Here is a 22,418-nt window from a genome sequence, read left to right on the forward strand (position 1 = left end):
TGAAGGGGTCCTGTCGGAACTTCCTCTCAGCAGCTCCCCACATGCAGGTCTGGCCTGGGACCTTCTGGTGCATGAGACAGCATGGCAAATGCTGGCTCCCTCTGACTTGGCGATGCACCAGCCTCTCCTCCTGGTTTGGAAAAGGAAGAGAGGGCAGGAATCAAACAGGAAGTGCGGAGGAGAGGGAGGGGTGGGCTCTAGAGCACATTTCCAGGATGTTCCTTCTTCTCCCAAACCACAACAGCACCCCAATCGTCCTCTTTCTCTCTGCTCCTTCCAGAGGTCATTGGAGTGGCTGAGCTTGTGAACAAGATCAATGGGCCTTGGTTCAGCAAGTTTGACGAGGACTTGGCCACGGCTTTCTCCATCTACTGTGGCATCAGCATTGCCCACGTAAGCAGCTCTCTTTCTTCCCAAGTGCCTTCTCTTGACGACTTGAGTGGAGCCCAACAGCTCCCTGACACAAGGGACCGTATCACCGCTGATCCTTTCTTGGGGGTGGGGAGGTGATCATGAAGCCCCCAGTCATGCAGAGAATCTTTGGATGTCAGTGCGGGAAAGTGATGTGCTTGAAGTCACCCACTTGCTGGAGTGATTGAGTGCTGCATGTCTTTGCCTCTCCAGTCTCTGCTCTACAAGAAGGTCCATGAGGCGCAGTACCGGAGCCATGTGGCCAATGAGATGATGATGTACCATATGAAGGTAGGGAGGGCTGGGGGCGTTCTGGAAAGACCCAGCCAGCTGTGTTTCTCACCCTAATTCCTGGGGCATGTCCAATCCACTCAGCTGGGCCATGCTCCATCTTGGAGGTATGGATGAATAGAATTGTACTGCCTCCCTGTGCTCTCAGCAGATTGAAGAAAGTCTTGCCAATTTTCATTAGTGATAAATACATTTGCATATTGATAAGAACTATCATTCTGTAGAGTCTCAGTCGGCCTGAGAGAGGAGGCCGAATGATGCTTTTGGGATAGAACAAAGGCCAGCTATATAAGTGCTTATGTTCACAGTAATCAATTGTTTTAACAACAAAATAACAGTGGCAACGTTATAAATGATTAGAAGTTTTCAAATCTATTAGTGGATAAATGTTGCAGACTTTCTATAGGCTAAGAGGAAAGTCCCTCTGGGAATCACACAGAGTGTTGACAGCTCTGTTTGAAGCTGGAAAAATGTGCGTTGGCAGGAAAATCTTGACCATTGTCACCCTTAACCCTGCCTGCCCACCCAAATGATTGCTAAATGAATTGAAAACAGCCACAAAGTATTTCTCCCTTTAGAAATTGTGCCCTGCTTTTCTTCCAGGTCTCAGATGATGAATACACCAAACTTCTTGATGAGGGAATCAAGCCCGTTTCAGCCATTGACTCCCACTTCGACAAATTCACCTACACACCCCGCTCTCTTCCTGAGGATGACACATCTATGGTGAGCAATGAGCAGTGTCTTCCTTGCACGTGGCACGTGGCTGGGGCAGTTGCCAATTCTTCTCCCTTCCTAAGCATGGGAAGAGAGAAGGAGCGATGTCTCCCTCCCCTCCTTGGAATTCTGCTTGTATATCACAGGATGAAAGGCTCCAGTAACCTTTGATAAATGTAGTTTCCCTGAGGGCTATGGACCTTAAAGGGGCTTTCACTCTTCCCCCAGCCACAGCACTGCCACCGTTGCTATCCCAGCCAGGCTGGATAACGGTTCTTAAAAGAAAGAGGGGAGCCTCCATTTTGCTCCCATCGCCTGGAATGGATCTGAAGGAGGGGCACAGTTTGTACAGCGTGTTCAGGCACCTGCAAAACTTAATGCTTTGCACTCCCTCTAGCTACACCACCGCAGGGGAGGGAGTTAGGAGGCTCATGAGATTACTCAGAAATAAAACAAGTCTATCTTTTTCTCTTTTTTTTGAGATGCCAGGAATAGCTTGGTCTATTTCTGAGTCAGTCTAATGTGAGCAATGAGGAAGTTTGCTCATTTCTAATTTTAACCTTGCTAGTTATCAGCAGTCTTCAGCATGGCTGGCCCATTCATGAGGCAGGTGATGTGGCCTGTCCCAGATGTCGGGTTGCAAGGAGCAGCAGAGAGAATCAGGGTATCCTTTGCCCTGAGTCCCTGGCTGCCTCCCTCCAGCCGGCCATGGACACAGCTGCCCTGATCCGCTTCCCTACCCCTTTCCTTTCTCGCAAGGTGCCTTTAAATAAAGCAGGAAATGCTGCATCCACTTGTTCTGGTTTGTTGGAAGGGATCAAGCAGGAAGGAGTGAGACAAGGGAGCATGTGACACGCCTCCTCCTGCCTAGCTTTTTCAGGGGCGTGATCACAGCAGAAGAAATTTCAAAGCCGCACCGGGGCTCAGGCCGGGCCTGATCTTGAAATTTATAAGAAGAGCCCTGCTGGATCAGGCCAAAGGCCCATCTAGTCCAGCTTCCTGTATCTCACAGCGACCCACCAAATGCTCTTGGGAGCACACAAGACAACAAGAGACCTGCATCCTGGTGCCCTCCCTTGCATCTGACACATAGCCCATTTCTAAAATCAGGAGGTTGCACATACACATCATGGCTTGTAACCCGTGATGGACTTTTCCTCCAGAAATTTGTCCAATCCCCTTTTAAAGGCATCTAGGGAAAATACCATCACCACATCCTGTGGCAAGGAATTCCACAGACCAACTACACGTTGAGTAAATAAATGTTTTCTTTTGTCTGTCCTAATAAATGAATTTGAATAAATGAATGTCAGAAATGAATGCTCTTGAACTAAACATTGCTGCCACTCCCACAGATGCAGCTGCACCAATCGAGTGCACTGTATCCTGCAGGAAAGGCTTTTGTTCCCTTACCCCAGAGCGAGCTTCTGCTGCCCCAATGGGTCTCTTTGGATCTTTGTCAGCTGTTTTGCTGACCTAGTCTGATGAGAGTAAGGGAGAGGCAAGGGGACAGCGAATGGGCTTAGGACCAGGCACATGCTGGTGCCACAGATATCTGCTCCTCCCTCTCCCACCTCCCACCTGCCTCCTCCCTGGCCAGGAACTCTGTTCCTCCCACCTCCTGTCCCCACCCCCTGGCTCACGTTCACTGCTGGAGATAGCCAGCTTCAGCAGCAGGCCTCCGGGGCCACCACCATTTGCAGCAGCAGACCTAAAATGGCCACCAGCGGTGTCCTGTGTGTGCCTCTGCATAACCGTTTATGACAATGAAACTGTGTTCTGCTGTTGCAAAGTGCAGCACAGTCCTAGTTTGGATTGGCTCTGTGTTAGTAGATCATCTCAGCCAGCCACTTATTCTTCCATGTGATAATGCTAGAAGAAGGCTGGGTCATGCAGTGAAACTGACCAGCAAGCGATCTAAGAAAGACAGAGGTATTTCTTAACACAGTGCATGATTAGTCTGTGGAATTAATTGCCACAAGATGTGGTGATGGTTTGTAGCTTGGATGTCTTTAAAAGCGGATTGCACAAATTCAAGGGGACCAGGTCTCTGCATGGCTACTAGTCATGTTGTGACACCACCAGTGGCAGGATGCTTCCGGGCAGTGGTGTTGCTAGCGGGGTGCGGGCCGCACCGGGTGATGCACCAGGGAGGGGTGACGCGCCCTGGGGGGTGATGCGCTAACATCATGGTTTCAGGAGCTACCCTGTCGCACCATACACCGTTGGATGTGGAATGTCCAGCGGAGTGCAATGCAAGCAGCAGAATTGAAATAGCTCCTTTCCTTCCAAAGTTATGGCCAAAAAACCAGAAGCAAAAAATGCATGGATCCCTATGGAAAGTGAAAGTGATCCGTATCGCGCATTTACTCGTGAGTAGATGTACTTGCCATAGTCCTTCGGAAAGGGCAGGCTGAGAGGAATCCAACGACACCTGAATGGTCCCTATCCAATGAATGCAACCCAAAAAACCCATAAAAGAAGGAGGTCCCTGCCTCCCTCCCAGCCTTATTGAAACGAAGCCACGTGACCATGTTTACTCGCGAGCAGGCGAACTTGCCTTAGTCTGTCGGAAAGGGCATGCGGTGACAACTCCAAGGACGTCAAAATGGTCCTGATCCAATGAATACAGCCCCCCAAAACACCTGAAAAGGAGGTCCCTGCCTCCCCGCTGCCCTATTGAGCCCTATGGAAAGCAAAGCAGCCTCATGGTCACGTTTACTCACGAGTAGGCAGATGTGTCTTGGCTGGTGGTCAGGCCAGGCAAAGGGGAATGTGAGGACACCAGAATGGTCCCAATCCAATGGATCTGCTCCAGAAGGCAGCTCCAGATGGCAGCCTCCCCCCCCCCCACTAAAAAGGACCAAAAAGAGGCTTGAACTGGTAAGGGGAAGTTTTCTATTTTGCACTTGCAAAGCCAGGAGGGTCTTTGTATTGATATGCCTGAAATAGAAGAACTTTAAACTGGACACTGGGGAGGGCTGGAAATCTCACTGATTCTTCTTTTGGGGGGGGGGTTATTGCAGGCAGACTACAGAGTAAGCCCCATTGACCACTATGGGACTTACTTCAGAGTAGACCTGCATAGGATTGGGCTCCCAGGCTGCAATCCCACCCACACTTTCCTGAGAGTAAGCCCCATTGACCACAATAGGACTTACTTCAGAGTAGATTCACTTGGCGGAACAGAACTGGCTCCCCCTTATTTAATTATTTCTTTTATTTTAATTTAATTATTTATAATTATTTATTTTAATTTGCTTGATGATGTCACTTCTTGTCATTCTAAAAAGTGTGTCCCAGTGCTAAAAGTTTGAGGACTGCTGCAATAAGGTGTTAGTAAGTTAACACGAGGTGCGTGTGTGTGAGACTCTACAAGTTTTCAAAATCATTAAAATCAGAATTTGGAGGAATAAAACCTGTTGTTGGCAAACTTCAGTCTCGAAAGACTCTGGTATTGCGCTCTGAAAGGTGGTTCTGGAACAGCGTCTAGTGTGGCTGAAAAGGCCAATTCGGGAGTGACAATCCCTTCCACACTGGGAGCAAGTGCAGTCTGTCCCTGGTCTGTCTCCCTGGCTATGGGTCTTCCTTCTTTGCCTCTTAGCCTCAGACTGTTGGCCAAGTGTCTCTTCAAACTGGGAAAGGCCATGCTGCACAGCCTGCCTCCAAGCGGACCATGTTATATATCAATCAATGCATAATTTCATGCAGTGAAACAAACCACATTGAAATATCTGTGTTCTATCAAAAGGTACAGCCAAAAACCCAGTGGGGGTGGGGCAATGGTACATCTCCACGCCCACCTGGGGCGTTGCCCCACCCACTGCATGGGGTGACATGCAGGCCTCCTGTACCGGATGACACGAATCCTAGTGACGCCCCTGCTTCTGGGTCCCAGTTCCCAGGGAGCAGTGGTGGGAGAGGCGGGTGCCTCCTGTACCACTATTGAATTTGGCCTCCTAGAGGCAGCTGGTAGGACACTGTGAGGAAAAGTCTGCTGGACTAGATGGGCCGCATTGGGCCTGGTCCAGCAGGACATTTCCTGTGTCCTTCAGTTCTTATAAGGCGTCCTGGCATTTCAACCCTTCTCCTGAGCTCATTCCCCTTCTCTCTCCACAGGCCATCCTCAGCATGTTGCAAGACATGAACTTCATCAGCAGCTACAAAATCGACCGCCCGACTCTGGTCAGGTAGGACATGAGACTGACTCTCTGGCTCCTGCAATCCTTCTCCCTCCTTCCCGCTCCCACAGAACTGGAGGTTGGCAGGCTCCACCATGCTTCAGGCTTAATCTGAGCAGGGCTTCAACAGAGCTCAGCTACAGACCTGCTGTTTTAAATGCTGGAACAGGGTAGAGGAGATCCTTCTGAGCAAACACAGAGCATTCCTCTCTTGCCACTGGATCCTGCATTCCAGGACTACGAGAGGTGGTGGCTGTCCAGCTGGCTGTGGTCTCTGCTTCCACCGTTTCAGAAATCTCGACTGGCGAGCTAACCGTTCACACCCTAGACAGGTGCAGTCACAGGTGTGGCTCAATGATGCTGCCGATTTGTCCACCATTGAGAAGTAGGAGGCCCTTTTCAGAGACAGCACTGAGCCAGTAAGCAGAGCAAAGGGGAGGGGCTTGAGCGAGATCATGGTTGGCTGAGGGCCAAACAACACAACTGCAGGTTGGGTGTTGGGGCTCGCGTGTTTGCTTCTTGAAGCATAAATAGCAGCCCTGTCTGCACCAATGGGGGTTTTCCTTCTGAGGCAAACAGTAGCCAGAATATCCAGTACGGTTATTAATACACCAAGTATAACTCAGAGGTGGCCTCACTTTCAAAACCTCTCAGAGAGCCCCCAGGTTCTACCTTTGGGTCTGTAGAAGCCCCTCCCAAAGATAAGCAGAAGCTCCACCCCCAAGCATGAGGCCCCTAACCCACCAACAGTAGTGGAGCTAGTGTAAGTGGCCCCTTCCCCTCACCATCGGAGCCTTTCCCAGCGGCAGGAGGAGGGGGAGAGGCCGTTTTCAGAGCTCGTTGAGGCACCCTGCAAAACTTAGTGCTCTGCCCCCCCGTAACTATGCTGCTGCCTGGCAAAGCTTCCATAAACATATATGTTATTTCAACACTAGCAAGTAGGGCTTGTTCTATTAATGGAGCTAGTTATAAGTAAAGGAACAACCACAGAAGGAAGACATTCCATGGAATAAATGATGTGATCGTATCTCTGTTTACCATGCTGGAGGTGCATCACTAAGAGCAAATAACACTTTGGACCCAGTCCTGTCCAACTTTCTAGCACCAGTGCAGCTGCAATGCAACCCTGAGGTAAGGGAACAAATGTTGCCATGCCTGGGGGGGGGGGTCTGTGACTGTGACTCTGTGACCACCACAGGATGCAGTGCCTGTCCCATTGGCATAGCTGCACTGGCACTGGAAAACTGGATAGGACTGGGCCTTTTGTGACCCACTTTTTTTTTTAAATGCAGTAGATCAACATTCATCACCCTCATAGTTAATAGTGAGAGTTTTCTATGTTAAACAAGTATAAATTCCTCCTTGTAAGTTGTGTGCAGTGACTCCCCCTTCGTTTTGGACGGCTTGTTTTGCTTGCCAGGCTCAGGGGAGTTCTTCAGAGAGAGCGAGTTTCAGGTTTTAAGGTGCAAGTGAAGACTTGCACCCCCACTCCCACCCCCATGTCTAGAGGTTACCCAGACAATCTCACTAAGGAGTTTTTCCCCCCTGCCAGGTTCTGCCTGATGGTGAAAAAGGGATACAGGGACCCTCCATACCACAACTGGACGCATGCTTTCTCAGTCTCCCACTTCTGCTACCTTCTCTACAAGAATCTGGAGCTGATCAATTACCTGGAGTAGGTGGACAACGCTTTGTTCTTCTCTGAGAATCAACACCTGAAGGTGGTCATGGTGGTGGACATGCGCAAGGCGTGGCATCCAGCTTGCAAAAGACAGGATCTCTGCAGCTTTGCTAACTGGACACTTCTCCTCATCTTCTGTAGAAGATGTTGGGACTCGGAATCGAATTTCTGTTTGAGAGTGCATGCTGCCATACTAAAAAAGAGGGACCCACTTTTTTCCTGTTAAATGAGCTCACTTTTTCCCGCTCCACTCCACAAATGACGCACTATTTTTTTTTTAAGTAGAGAGCCCTGTTGGTCCACTAGAAAACAAGCCAAAAGCAACACCTTTGCTAGCACCAACTACAATGTCTATGAAGGAAGTCCTTCTTCAGGCATTGCATGGGCTTTGCTGCCAAAAAATGTGGTGAAGACCACAAGTCCATGAGGTTTTCCAAGGGGGTCAGGCAAATGCTTGAAGTTGAAAAGACCTGGCAACAGCATGTCCCATGATGGCTGCCTGGAGCCTCTGTCTTTTGGGGCAAGCAGGGTGCCCTGAATGTTTGTTGCCACAGTGAGAGAGGACTGCTGCCTTCTTGTCCTGTTCCTGGGCTCCCCAGGGGCAGCTGGCCGACCAATGTGGGAAGCAGGGTGGCACCTTGGCCTGATCCTGCAGCAGGCCTCAACTAACATCCTTCCATTCTCTTGACAGAGACATTGAGATCTTTGCCTTGTTTGTCTCCTGCATGTGCCATGACTTGGACCATCGGGGCACCAACAACTCCTTCCAAGTGGCTTCGGTATGTATGGAAAAGACCCACTCTGCGAAACCCAAAGAGGAAGGGAAGGGTGGAACAGGGAGAGGGTAATATTGCCCTCGATTAAATGGGAGGCTGTTAGTTTTATTTCTTTGTCACCCTTAGCTTAGGTTAGTCTGTGTGCTTCAATAAAGCCACAGAAGAAGGAGGCAAGAGCTTTTAAAGAGATCTCTGTCTGGGGCTTCCCTAAAGACATATGAAGAATTTAAAAATATTATTGAGAAGCTTTTTTTTTTTTTTTTTTTTAAGGTGTCGTTTATGAGAACCAGGGATGTGGGTGGGTGGGGAGGCAGGTGAGGCAGTGCCTCCCCACCAGAGTCCTTCAAAAAGTGCCTCCACCATGGGAGGTGCTCCAACACTCACAACCCATGTGCTTTGCCTGAGCACCTCCCATGGTAGTGGTGCTTTTTAAAGAACTCTGGTGGGGAGGCATTGCCTCATCTGCCTCTCCATCCACTCCATGTCCCTGATGAGAACCAAGTTGAATGTCCAGGAACTAAGGCGCATGAGTTCAACTTCTAATTATAATCAGTACTTCTGAACCTGAACGAAGTGTCCTTTTCCCCTTCTGGGGAGGCTGGTTCTTAAGAACATAAGAACATAAAAACATAAGAACAGCCCCACTGGATCAGGCCATAGGCCCATCTAGTCCAGCTTCCTGTATCTCACAGCGGCCCACCAAATGCCCCAGGGAGCACACCAGATAACAAGAGACCTCATCCTGGTGCCCTCCCCTGCATCTGGCATTCTGACTTAACCCATTCCTAAAATCAGGAGGTTGCGCATACACATCATGGCTTGTACCTCATAATGGATTTTTCCTCCAGAAACTCATCCAATCCCCTTTTAAAGGCGTCTAGGCTAGACGCCAGCACCACATCCTGTGGCAAGGAATTCCACAGACCGACCACGCGCTGAGTAAAGAAATATTTTCTTTTGTCTGTCCTAACCCGCCCAACACTCAATTTTAGTGGATGTCCCCTGGTTCTGGTATTATGTGAGAGTGTAAAGAGCATCTCCCTATCCACTCTGTCCATCCCCTGCATAATTTTGTATGTCTCGATCATGTCCCCCCTCAAGCATCTCTTTTCTAGGCTGAAGAGGCCCAAACGCCGTAGCCTTTCCTCATAAGGAAGGTGCCCCAGCCCCGTAATCATCTTAGTCGCTCTCTTTTGCACCTTTTCCATTTCCACTATGTCTTTTTTGAGATGCGGCGACCAGAACTGGACACAATACTCCAGGTGTGGCCTTACCATAGATTTGTACAACGGCATTATAATACTAACCGTTTTGTTCTCAATACCCTTCCTAATGATCCCAAGCATAGAATTGGCCTTCTTCACTGCCGCCGCACATTGGGTCGACACTTTCATCGACCTGTCCACCACCACCCCAAGATCTCTCTCCTGATCTGTCACAGACAGTTCAGAACCCATCAGCCTATATCTAAAGTTTTGATTTTTTGCCCCAATGTGCATGACTTTACACTTACTGACATTGAAGCGCATCTGCCATTTTGCTGCCCATTCTGCCAGTCTGGAGAGATCCTTCTGGAGCTCCTCACAATCACTTCTGGTCTTTACCACTCGGAAAAGTTTGGTGTCATCTGCAAACTTAGCCACTTCACTGCTCAACCCTGTCTCCAGGTCATTTATGAAGAGGTTGAAAAGCACCGGTCCCAGGACAGATCCTTGGGGCACACCGCTTTTCACCTCTCTCCATTGTGAAAATTGCCCATTGACACCCACTCTCTGCTTCCTGGCCTCCAACCAGTTCTCAATCCACGAGAGGACCTGTCCTCTAATTCCCTGACTGTGGAGTTTTTTCAGTAGCCTTTGGTGAGGGACCGTGTCAAACGCCTTCTGAAAGTCCAGATATATAATGTCCACGGGTTCTCCCGCATCCACATGCCTGTTGACCTTTTCAAAGAATTCTATAAGGTTGGTGAGGCAAGACTTACCCTTACAGAAGCCATGCTGACTCTCCCTCAGCAAGGCCTGTTCGTCTATGTGTTTTGAGATCCTATCTTTGATGAGGCATTCCACCATCTTACCCGGTATAGATGTTAGGCTGACCGGCCTATAGTTTCCCGGGTCCCCCCTCTTTCCCTTTTTAAAAATAGGCGTGACATTTGCTATCCTCCAATCTTCTGGCACCGTGGCCGTTTTGAGGGACAAGTTGCATACCTTAGTCAAGAGATCTGCAACTTCATTCTTCAATTCCTTAATAACCCTTGGGTGTATGCCATCAGGGCCCGGTGACTTATTGATCTTTAATTTATCAATGAGGTCTGAAACATCTTCTCTTTTAACCTCTATCTGACTTAACTCCTCGGTCAGGAGGGGCCGTTCGGGCAGTTGTATCTGCCCGAGGTCTTCTGCCGTGAAGACAGATGCAAAGAACTCATTTAATTTCTCTGCCATCTCTAAGTCTCCTTTTATCTCCCCTTTCCCTCCCTCACCATCCAGAGGGCCAACCGCTTCTCTGGCGGGTTTCCTGCTTCTAACATATTTGAAGAAGCTTTTATTATTCCCCTTAATGTTGCTGGCCATGCGTTCCTCATAGTCTCGCTTGGCCTCCCCTATCACCTTCTTACATTTCTTTTGCCACAGTTTATGTTCCTTTTTATTCTCTTCATTAGGGCAAGACTTCCATTTACGGAAGGAAGCTTCCTTGCCCTTCACAGCCTCTCTAACTTGGCTGGTTAGCCATGCGGGCACTCTCCTGGATTTAGTGGAACCCTTCTTTCTTTGCGGTATACACCTCTGCTGGGCCTCTATTACTGTTGTTTTAAGCAGCCTCCATGCACTCTGGAGAGACTGGACTCTTTTTACCCTCCCTTTCAACCTCCTTCTAACCAGCCTCCTCATTTGAGGGAAGTCCGCCCGTCGGAAGTCAAGGGTTTTTGTTAGAGATTTGCCTTGTATTCTTCCCCCAACGTGCACATCAAAACGGATCGCAGCATGATCACTGTTCCCCAATGGCTCAGTAACATTTACATCTCTAACCAGGTCCTGCGTACCGCACAAAATTAAATCCAGAGTCACCTGTCCTCTAGTGGGCTCCGTGACTAGCTGATCTAAGCCACAGTCATTTAGCACGTCAAGAAATCCGGTTTCCTTATCGTGACCAGAACACAAATTGACCCAGTCAATATGAGGATAATTGAAGTCCCCCATGATTACAACCCTGTCCTTCCTTGTCACCTCCCTGATCTGTTTCCTCATTTCAAGGTCCCCATCAGATTTCTGGTCTGGAGGACGATAGCACACCCCCAGTATTACATCGCTGCACAAGCCTGGTAATTTAACCCACAGAGATTCTACGGTGGAGTCGGACCCACCTTCAATCTCTACTTTGCTGGATTCTATCCCTTCCTTAACATAAAGGGCCACCCCACCTCCAACACACCCCTGCCTGTCCCTCCTGTAGAGTTTATAGCCCGGGATTGCGGTATCCCACTGATTCTCTGCATTCCACCAGGTTTCCGTTATGCCCACTATGTCAATATTTTCCCTTGTCACCAGACATTCCAGTTCTCCAACCTTTGCTCGTAGACTTCGGGCATTTGCATAAAAGCATTTATACACGGAATGCCCCAGGATGGGCTGCTTATTCGCTCCTTTGTCCCCGCATCCTCTCATTGTGCCAAACCGTCTATCACATCCCATCACCCTACCTTTCCCAATTTCTTCTCCTACCCTGCCTTTGTCTTGTTGTTCTCTAACCTCCCCATCCTCATCCCATAGGGATGAGGAGTCCCGAACCGGATGCCCCTCGGCTCCTGTCGGCCTTCCCCCAGGGATCAGTTTAAAAGCTGCTCTGCCACCTTTTTAATGTTATGCGCCAGCAGTCTGGTTCCATTCTGGTTCAAATGGAGCCCGTCCCTCTTGTACAGGCCCCGCTTGTCCCAAAACGTTCCCCAGTGCCTAACGAATCTAAACCCCTCCTCCCTACACCACCGTCTCATCCACGCATTGAGACCCCTGATCTCCGCCTGCCTAGCTGGCCCTGCGCGTGGAACAGGTAGCACTTCAGAGAACGCTACCTTTGAGGTCCTGGCTTTCAGCTTCCTGCCTAAAAGCCTAAATTTGGCCTCCAGGACCTCCCAGCTACACTTGCCCACGTCGTTGGTGCCGACATGCACCACAGCCGCTACCTCGCCCCCAGCACTGTCTACTAGCCTGTCTAGACGAGAAGTGATGTCCGCAACCTTCGCACCAGGCAGGCAAGTCACCATGCGGTCCTCACATCTGTCGCAAACCCCCCTCTCTATGTTTCTAATAATCGAATCCCCCACTACAAGAAGCCCCCGACCCCCCTCCCGCCGAGGAGTATCCCGAGTGCGCTCGGATACGGGCCCATCCCCTGGAGAAGGGATCCCCCCTAGGGGATTGTTTCCCTCCTCTCCAGGATGACGTCCTCCAGTCCCGAGACTTCCCACCCGGGCAGCCGAGGAGCTGCAGGCCTGAGGTTGGGACGAAGCCTGATCGTCCCCAGAAGTCTCCCCACGGTCCTCCTCTGGCTGCCTGCGCTTCTCCAGGTCGGCCACCAAGGCTTCAAGGGAGCGGACGTGTTCCCTGAGAGCCTGGAGCTCCTTGCACCGAGGACACACCCATGACTTATACCCCAGAGGCATATAATCATACATGTGGCACTCGATGCAGAACACTGGATAGCCCCCACTCTGCTGCTGGCTGTCTGACTGCATAGCTTTTTTGTTGTTGTTGTTGTTGTTTTATTTAGGGGTCCTTTTAAAAACCGTACACTGGATAGCAGCCCTCTTCTCAAGGGAAGAGGAAGGGCAGTGTAAGGGGCCCTGGCCTCCTCGCCCTGCTGCTGAACTCGCCCAGATGCTAAACTCTTGTGCCTTACCTGGCACTTAGTTCCCAGAGGCACTTGGTTCCCAGAGGCCACACGCGTCTGCAGAGAGCCTCACGCGATGGCCTGCCTAGCTTTATACTCCTGGCTGGCTCCTCCCCCCTCCTTCCTCCTTCCCCCCTCCTTCCTTCTTCTCTTCCCCATGCAGTGAGGTTGCTGCCGCAGTCAGGTACCATACTGTTGGTAAGACTGGAAAGTGGGAAATCAATTGCAGGACTCAGGGAGGTGCTAGGAGCACGTGTAGGTGAAAACAAGCAAAGGACTGCTAAAATATTGCCCCTGAGGAGGCAGCCTGTCACCACGTATTGTTTTCAATAGGATCCATTCCTGTGTCTGCCAGAATGTTTCTTTTATGCTGGGCTGACTTCCCCCAACCGTGTCCCTGGCCTTGCGGAGGCACACAGCACTGGCATGGGAGTGCCCACATAGTCTCTCCATCTCTAGGGTTGCCTATTGGCATGAGGCCTGACTGAGCAATACGAACGGCTCGAGAATCAGCCGTCGACAAGCAGGTGCAACAAGGGGGATTAGACCTTCTGTGCTAGAGGGGCAGGAAGGGCCGTGAGGTCTAGAATATCTTATTTTGCAAACTCGGTACTGAATATTTTCACCTCCAGTGCTAAGAGCAGCTTGGGGTGTGTGCATTATTTGGATCAGGTTCAAAGCAAGAGGACAAACGTGGGGTGTCAGGGTGTTGGCGCAGAGGAGAGACCTCAAGGCATCTGCTATTGAGTCCAACTTCGTTCCAGCATGAAAAAATGCTTCTCATCCCTGTCCCCCTACAGCCCCTGGACTCTCTCTTTTGACCTTTTGCCGTTCCATCACATGGCATGTGACCCTGCCAACCTGACATCTCTTAATTCTGTCTTTCAGAAATCAGTTTTGGCTGCCCTGTACAGCTCAGAAGGCTCTGTTATGGAGGTACAGAAACCATCTGCACGTTTGTTATTCAAGGAACAGTTTCAACAGCCTTCTCTCGGGTGGAAGGGGATGTAAAGGGAACACGGCATAGCTGAGGAGGCAATCAGAGCAAGAGGGGAAAAATCTCCTATAACACCCAAGAACCCAACCCCAGTCTTGACCAAAGCAATTTTCACATTTGGACACATGTATAGGGAATGCACAAGGGGGAGGGGTGATTGCAGCAGCAGTCCCACCTCCCCCCATTCATTAGGTCATCTGTGTGAATCCTACATGTGCAGGTTCATATGTGTGATTAGAGAACTTCTGCAGCCAGGTGTGTGAGCCTGTGCATATCCAGGAACTACATGCACTGAGGCCGAACAGATGGCATAGGAGGGGTGGAGCTTGCTGCAGAAACCCCTCATTCCCGACCTGCTATGCATTCATTGTAGCACATGAAGATGACCTGAATGGGGCTCCATAAGAAAGTGCTGGGTTTGGGTGAGGCATTTTTCCACAGTCTGGCCCTGGGGTGCAGAAGAGAGCAACCAAAATGAAAAACAAAATGGCTTTCAAGGTGAGCTAGAAGGGGTTCACCCATCTCTGTTTCAAGATCTTCTCAGCCATAAATGTGTGTTTTATTTTCACAAAATGTCTGTTTCCTCCACGAAATGTGGCAGTAGCCCCATCCTTTGCCCATGAGACTGTCCTAAAAGGGAGAGGGGCACTCTAGGAACTGATGGTGGGGTCTTGCTCCCATCCCTCTTATCAGGAACACCCCTCCTAGCTATTCTTGTTTTCTGTTTGCAGAGACACCATTTTGCTCAGGCCATCGCCATCTTGAACACCCAAGGCTGTAACATCTTCGATCATTTCTCCCGGAAGGTGAGTCAGAGCAGGGTGTGCTGTTCCCAGAGTTACACAGTGAGAAGCCTTGACAGGTAAACCCAGTTGTTGCTTGCGACTCTTTTTGATGTTCTGCATTATTGACTAGTCTGTTGGAGGTGTTGAGGAATGTTGAGGAATGGTGGGTCCTCTCCCTGACTCTGTGGAAGACCCATTAGGGGTAGTGTGAGCTTTCCAACCTTTCCCTAGTCAGCTGCTTGCTTGCTTGAGGTGACAATGAATGAAGTTGTCTCTTTGGGGCCCCGCAGGATTATCAAAGAATGCTGGATTTGATGCGGGACATTATTCTGGCCACTGATCTTGCTCACCACTTGAGAATCTTCAAGGACCTCCAGAAGATGGCGGAAGGTAACATGACCTTTGTCCTTTTCCTGGACACCACTTGAGGGGCATCTGGATAGAAGGTGTGGGGTCACAGGGGGAGAAGGATTGTAACATTTCTAAAGCTAAGGATGGGAATCTCCCTGTGCAAGACCTGTGCAAGACCTGCACACACACATGCACCCAGTACTACTTCAAGGAGAGAGTCATCAGCTGGACTAAGTGATTTGCAAAGGGTCAGATATTGTCCTTGAATACAAACTGCAACTAGCATACATGACAGGTATCGCAGAATCACACACCCTTGCCCACGACACCATCTGCCTGCCTATTTTCAAGCATATTCTTGCAGACATCAGAGCTGGAAGCATTTATTTATTTATTTATTTCAACAACCACTGAGTTTTCAAAAAGCTAAATACATTTCTGTATGAAATCTGCACACACACCAGCACTAACTCACAAAAGAGAGGGACACGTGAAATAACAGATCGCACTTGTTTGACTTGATGAGAGCCTTTCTTTCTTTCTTTCTTTCTTTCTTTCTTTCTTTCTTTCTTTCTTTCTTTCTTTCTTTCTTTCTTTCTTTCTTTCTGTGGTCCCCAAAATTCATATTTGTCCAGTTCTTTTACAAGGTGGAGCAGAGGTGGGGTGCAGTCTTCATTTTTCAGGAAGAAAGTCATGGCGCCAGTGAAGTTGCTGGGGGTGGTGGGAGGGCAGAAGGTTCCAGACCCCCACTGGGCAGAAACAAAGGGTCCTTTGTGGGAGGGTTTTGCCTTCTTCATGGCATCTCAGGTGAGCCGCTCTTCTGAAAGCAGCTTTTGTGCTCATTGAGAACCCTTCCCTTCCTCGCCCACTCTCCAGTCGGCTACGATCCCAAGGACCAGAACCACCACCGCCTCCTGCTGTGTCTTCTCATGACCTCCTGCGACCTCTCGGACCAAACCAAAGGCTGGAAGACAACCCGCAAGATTGCTGTGAGTCGGGCAGGGCTCAGACAGGGCAAAGAGACATGCTCAGCATTGGGTGCCCGTCTTGTGCACTCCCATCAGGATGTATTCCAGTTTGAAATGTCCCCGGAAGAGTCAGGCCCTCTGCCCACTCTGCTCGAGAGGCGTTCATTCCCTTGGGAATGCTCCATCTGTCCCCTCAGCAGGCAGCAGAGAAATCCATACATGGGTGTGGAAAGGACCCCACCCCAAGTTCCCGCTTTTGCTCTTCTTTTCCATGTCCTGGTGACAGCATGCTCTCCACAAAGAGATCCGTTGCATTTTGGCTACTGGTGGGCTTCTAGAGCCACGTTCAGAAAAAGCCTCAATAGTTTCATGTATAGACAAGAGAACCCTAAACGCTACTCAGTCCCCTACACACACACACACTCACACACACACATTGGTAGACTCAGAAATAAGCTTCCTCCCACCCCCCAGACTGCACAAATAAGCCCACCTAACCCCTAGCCTTTCCAGCTGGAAGGACAGGTGGAGAGTGAAGCAGAAATTCTTCTCTGACTGAATCTGAGCAGAGAAGAATCCATGGTCTCTTGAAGCTGGCCTCTTCTCCAAGGTGAGCACTGCAAACCCTCGATCTCATCTCCAGGCACAAACCTGGCAAGTGTCACCATCACCTCTGCCTTAGCATGTTGTGCCTGCCCCCCCCCCAAGTAGGAATGGCAGCTCACCTGTGGTGGATCTGTGGGCCCTGAGCCCAGAAAGTGCTGTGGCTTCAGCATGTGTGTGTGTGGAAGAGGGAGAGAGGAGGAAAGTGCAGTCCTAAACACCTTCTGTTTCGTGTAGCCACGCACTTCCCAGAAAGGCTTCTGTGCCCTTAAAAGCTGCATGACTGCCAGACCTGCGTCACTGTTTCCAACCTGCATTTTCATGCAAGCAGAAGCTTCCCTTGTTAAATGGGGAAGGCAGCAACCTTCTAGCACCCTTGGTGATTGTTGACCCATGTCATGCTACCTGCATATATCTGAAATGGTATTAGTCTTATGGTGCGAGTCCAGGTTTTACAAACCGCAGCTGCTGCCACTTAAAAATGGGGTCTGGTGGCAAGTCTAAGAGAGACTTTCCTTGGTCTTTCTTGATTGGGGAAAGAGCCACTGCCAATGGGAGGGGGCAGTTCTGACAATGGTGGACTAGTGGTCTGACTCAGTATAAGTCAATTTCTTAAAACTGGAGGGGGCGTCACTGACAGTACAGGGCTAGATGGACCACCCATCTGATAAGACAGGGGCATGGCCATAACCCAGTGGTGTGTGAATGGGCTTCCTGAAAATGACCAGTTGTGCTCTGAGTGACAGGTTGGAGAGGTGCTTTGAGGTTTTTATTAATCAATGGTCTTTTTAATTTATAGGAGTTGATCTACAAGGAGTTCTTCTCCCAGGGAGATCTGGTATGTAACGGCTGCACAATGAGGGCCTGTTGCCTCCCTCATGAGGCACCTATGAGCCCACTGCCCCCTTCCCAATTCCCAGCAGTAGCGTAGCGGCAGGGAGGTCTCCTTCTCTGGCAGAGGGAATTTTCAGGGCACGACAGATCTTGGAGAGCGGCTCCAGCTGTGATGGACAATAGACTGACCAACAACCAGTGAGCAATTGGTGGCCCTTATTTGTCCTAGAATCCCCTGGAAACTTTGCACTGTTACTATTGTCAAGTTAAACATGAGGTCTGAAACTCTTCTATGGTTCTGGGTTGGATTTGGGATTCTTCCCCAGTTTGCTGCAAGGAACAGGAAGCAAGGAGGTGGGCTATGTCTTCTGGAATTGAGTGATGATCCAACTGTCCCATCTCTGCAGGAGAAAGCCATGGGCAACCGGCCAATGGAGATGATGGACCGAGAAAAAGCCTACATCCCTGAGCTGCAGATCAGCTTCATGGAGCACATTGCCATGCCCATCTACAAGTAAGTGCTGAGCTTCATGCGAGGAGCAGGCTCCCTGGGTGGGGGTGGGGGACAGTAGGGGCTAATGCAAAGCAGTGGGAAGGGCATCAGGCCCTCAGGCCCCCAGTGGCAGCATTCCAGTCTCCAACAAGGGAGCATTCAGCAAGTGCCAGGAGCAGAGAGGCCACAGGCTGACCTGCAACAGGCATGGGGGTGACTTTCTCAGTGGCAATGAGAATAAGCATCAATGCTACATTTCAAGCGTTAAGGCACATCACATGCATTATTTTGCAGTCTGTACAACAAGGCAGTGAGGCATGCTGGAGTTATCGTTCTCCTATCACACGTGTGATGGTGGGGATGCTTTGAGGGATTTTGCTGGGCCAGAAACTGCCCCAACATGGAACCCAGGAAGATCTTCACTGCTGGATCAGACTGCGGTCGACCCAGCTAGTCCCACATTCACTTTCCCACAGTGGCCAACCAGATGACTCTGGGGAGCTCCCAAGCAGGAGGCCAAAGACCGCTCTTGCTGATGCTCCCTGACCACCAGTGTTCACTGGCAAACAGTCACATGAAGGTCCCAGACAGCCAGCAGCAGGCTACGAGCATGTCGATCCCCTTCCACAACCCCCAAAGCCACTGGCCGCCAGCACGGTTTGTGGTAGTAGATCTGAGGTTCTGCACGTGCAGTTTCTTGACTGGCTAGAAGGACTCTCTGCCGGTCCCTCTTCCCATGGGTCCTCCCCTGCTGTGGGCATTGCTTGGTGACGAGCCTTCCTCCCCAACCCCTTTGTCCCACAGGCTGCTCAACGACCTCTTCCCCAAGTCGGCCGAGCTGTACGAGAGGGTGGCCAGCAACCGGGAGCACTGGACGAAAGTGTCGCACAAGTTCACCATCAGGGGCCTCCCGAGCAACAACTCGCTGGACTTCCTGGATGAGGAATACGACCTCCAGACGATGGGCGAGGACAATGGCGTCAAGATGAACGGGTGCCTGGACTTGGAGGAGGGGCACAGGGATGCAGTGGCAGAATGACTTGTGCCCCCTCCCTGCTCGGCACGGGCTGGATACACACAAGTGCAACCTTGTCGCCCTCTCCCTACCAAGGAGAGGACGGGGCTGATTTTGGAAACAAAGGAAGAGGGTTCTTATTTATATGATGCACTCTCCCCCCTGCAGGCACTTTCCCCTGACACCTGCCGCCCATTCTCCATGCCACTCCCTGGCCTCCCACTCCACCCCATGCACCGGCCTTTTCTGTTCCCACCAGAGCTCTGCAAGCTTTCCGTCTTTGTAGCTTCTGTTTGCTGTTGAATTGAATGGCTGCACAACCTGCTGCCCACACCTGGCTCACCTGCGTCCGTCCAGGCCAAGCTGTCTTTGCGAGCCCTGGGCTGCGCATTAGCCTGTGTGGGGGGGGAGCACTTCCTGTGTAGGTGGGGCTGGACTTCTGGTAGGCAGGTTTGTTCCTGCTTTGTTGCCCCAGACTGGGCCCAGCCAGGCAGGTAGCTGGGGGCTGGAGGAATAGGAGAAGCAGCCCACTTCCGGCAGCCCCACTGTCATAACTGCTGCTGTCCTCCCTTTGAAACCTCCAGTTCTGTTCCCCGCCAGACAGGTCTTTGGGTCAGTGGAGCCAGTGGCTGCATCAGTCCGAACTCACTCTATGGTCAAGTGAGAAGCTGCACAGGAGGTGTGTGGACAGTCCCCCTCAGAGGCTCCGCTCATGAGTGGAAGGGCAGAGGGGAGGCCTTTTCCTTCCTGTCATTTGTCAGTTGAACATCCATGTGTGTTTTCCCGCACAGGGGCAGGTTCGCTTTATCTTTTCTCCCATAGGAAGAAATCCAGCTGGTGAAGGAGAATTTGGAGTGGACAAGTGACAGGAAGGAAAAGAGTCCGTCAGCCCCACCCACCTGGCGTTCCACCACTCCAAACTGGCAGCATCCAGGGGCTGCTTTTTTGATGGTGGACTGTTAAAGAAGCAGGAGGTGTTCAGGGGCCTCTTAAGCAGGGGCGTAGCTCAACGGGGTGCAAAGCACTACGTTTTGCAGGGAGCCCAACTGCGGTGTGCAAGCAACCCCCCCCTCCCCTTCAGAGCCATTCCAGGCAGTGAGGACAAAGTGGAGGTGTATGCCTCCATTTTGCTCCCAAGGTCAGGAATAGCTCTGAAGGGGAGGGGCTGCTTGCACACTGTGGTAAGGCTCCCTGCAAAACTTAGTGCTTTGCACCCCTTCTAGCTATGCCACTGGCCTTAGGCAACATTTAGATTGGTCCATGGTGGAGTCTGCATAGAAAAGGTGTTCAGTGAAGCCCGTCCCTTGTCTTTCGAATGTGGTCCCAGTGGAATTTGAATTGGAGTCAGTAGGCAGATCCACCAATGGGCTAAGCCCAATGAAACTCCCAATAGTCATTCATGTATAATAATAGTTTAGGAGCTCCACATTTCTTCATGACCTCAGCTGTGGATCTGTTTCTGTCCTGAAACCAGGTGGTTGCAGGACGCTGATGATCTGTAGCTCCAGCTATTGGGATCAGCCCTTGTTGGGGCAGGTGCCGGGCTCCACTCATGTGTGTGTTTGCCTGGTTCCAGAGAGCTGAAGGTTTGCAGGTGAACACTAGTGAAAGTGAGGATGCAGGTGATGGGTGAGCTAAGGAGACACTCTCCCCATATATGCCCCTCTCTGGAGCTCAGTTTTTATCATATCCTTTAAAAAGCAGCTTCTGCTTTGAAGAAAGAACTGTGGCATTAACTCTGTGTGATCCAAGCGAGCGCTGCAGTTCTCTGAAGACAGCCTGCTGCTCTGGAGCTGCCTGACCACGAGAGAGATTTTTCGGTGGCGCTTGGCATGAAGAAAACATACAATGATGGGGCTGTCACCTTGTCAATATTATAGTGGACAGGTCACCCGAATATAGCGAGTGGGACCAATACTCAATGAGCAAGCCCACTCGTATCACCGGATCACTCTGGAATAGTGCCTGTTGGGAATCAACAATTTAAAAGTTGCAGCATGGTAGGGGGGTGACATGCTCATGCATTGCGGAGAGCCCCCACCCCTTCTTGCAGTTACCCAGAATTAGCATTTCCATATACTTTTTTCCCATTTAAATCCTGGCTGGAATGTTGTAAGAAGGAGGGGCTCAGTGCTTGTACAGTGTTGTTTGGGTGTTGTCTGAAGGCCAAGGGTGCCACAGCTACTGCACATGACTAGCTGATTTCAAGGTGATACAAATGAATCCCAGCACCCCTCTCTCTTGCTCCAAGGCCTGGATAAGCCATAGCAGTTTGGGGTGCTGAGCCCTTTGTAGGCTGCAGCCCTGATGGCATAACAGAGGTTTTCACCAAGTCATTTGTGTTCCCCTGTTCTTAACAGTCCAGGTAACCTCAGTCTTGGTCCTATCTTGAAGACCTATCTCAATTCCATTATTCCTTCTGGTGGTTCTTTAGATCATTCCATGGTATTTATTCTACCCCATTACCCCTGCATCTTCTCACAAGGTGTCAGAGTGCTCAAGTCAATCTTGCATTTCTCAAACAGTACTGGCATTGTTTGAGTACCCAGCAGTACCCAGTACCCAGCATTGTTAACTGATGCCTCTTACATGGGTCTTTATCGGTTATGAGCCAGTCCTACTCAGCTGTTGGAGAAGGGCTGGAGAGAGTGTTCAGGAGAAAGTGGCTATCAAGCTGAAGGAGGAGACTCTAGTTTCTGGGATGAGGACTGTTTCTCATGGTCCCGTTGTGTATGGCACAAGGCAGTGGCATACTAGAGGGGGGCAACGTCTTGCAGGGAGCCTCCCCACAGCGTGCAAGGGGCCCCTCCCCTTCAGAGCCCTTCCAGGCGGGGGGAGCAAAACAAAGACATAAGACTCCATTTTGCTCCCGCTGCCTGGAAGGGCTCTGCCCCCCTCCAGGTATGCCACTGGCACAAGTGCAGTACTGGTCATATGGCTGAACTCTTTGTTGGGTGACACATTATGGCTCTTTATGGGTTTTCCTGTGTCTTCTTGACTCTTTCCATTGCATCAAGGATCGTGCTAGTTCAGCTCCATCACTGATGCCCAGAGTCACATAAGAGGGTCCTTTGAAATCACGGCCTTGCCTTATTTGGATGCCAGTCAGTTACACAAGGGAGCTTGTTTCTTAGTTTGTTGCTGGACTATTGCTGGTAATCAGGTTTTCATTACTCAGCAGTGCATGTGAGCTTAGAACCCTGCTCTACTACGGAGAGCCATAAGAAATGACTACTTATTTGCCATGTCTGAGGCTGTGGATTCAGGGATGGTGCAGACAGTTTTACAGAGCTTTTCTCCTTTTGGCCAGCTATCAACAGAGTATTCCAAGATGATCTGTTCTAAAAGGGACTCGCTATCCAATGCCTTTTGGAGGAACAAAACTTGACAATCTGACTATTCTACGAGGGATTGTTCCTTGACACCCT

The 22,418-nt window shown here is 50.4% G+C and overlaps 1 protein-coding gene across 1 annotated transcript in view; it reads left to right on the forward strand.

Moving 5' to 3' along the window:
• The window catches only part of PDE2A (phosphodiesterase 2A), a 294,371-nt gene extending 275,357 nt beyond the window's left edge, over positions 1–19,014 (forward strand). Inside the window, exons 19-31 of the mRNA XM_066619415.1 lie at positions 281–393; positions 625–702; positions 1,306–1,428; positions 5,539–5,609; positions 7,153–7,275; positions 7,973–8,060; positions 13,833–13,880; positions 14,673–14,747; positions 15,017–15,116; positions 15,954–16,066; positions 17,448–17,486; positions 17,890–17,996; positions 18,780–19,014. Coding sequence (XP_066475512.1) covers positions 281–393; positions 625–702; positions 1,306–1,428; positions 5,539–5,609; positions 7,153–7,275; positions 7,973–8,060; positions 13,833–13,880; positions 14,673–14,747; positions 15,017–15,116; positions 15,954–16,066; positions 17,448–17,486; positions 17,890–17,996; positions 18,780–19,014 — 1,313 coding nt within the window. The remainder of the gene's footprint in view (positions 1–280; positions 394–624; positions 703–1,305; positions 1,429–5,538; positions 5,610–7,152; positions 7,276–7,972; positions 8,061–13,832; positions 13,881–14,672; positions 14,748–15,016; positions 15,117–15,953; positions 16,067–17,447; positions 17,487–17,889; positions 17,997–18,779) is intronic.
• Positions 19,015–22,418: the final 3,404 nt, after the last annotated feature.

Source organism: Tiliqua scincoides, chromosome 3 (assembly GCF_035046505.1).
Source record: "Tiliqua scincoides isolate rTilSci1 chromosome 3, rTilSci1.hap2, whole genome shotgun sequence".
Lineage (NCBI taxonomy): Eukaryota > Metazoa > Chordata > Lepidosauria > Squamata > Scincidae > Tiliqua > Tiliqua scincoides.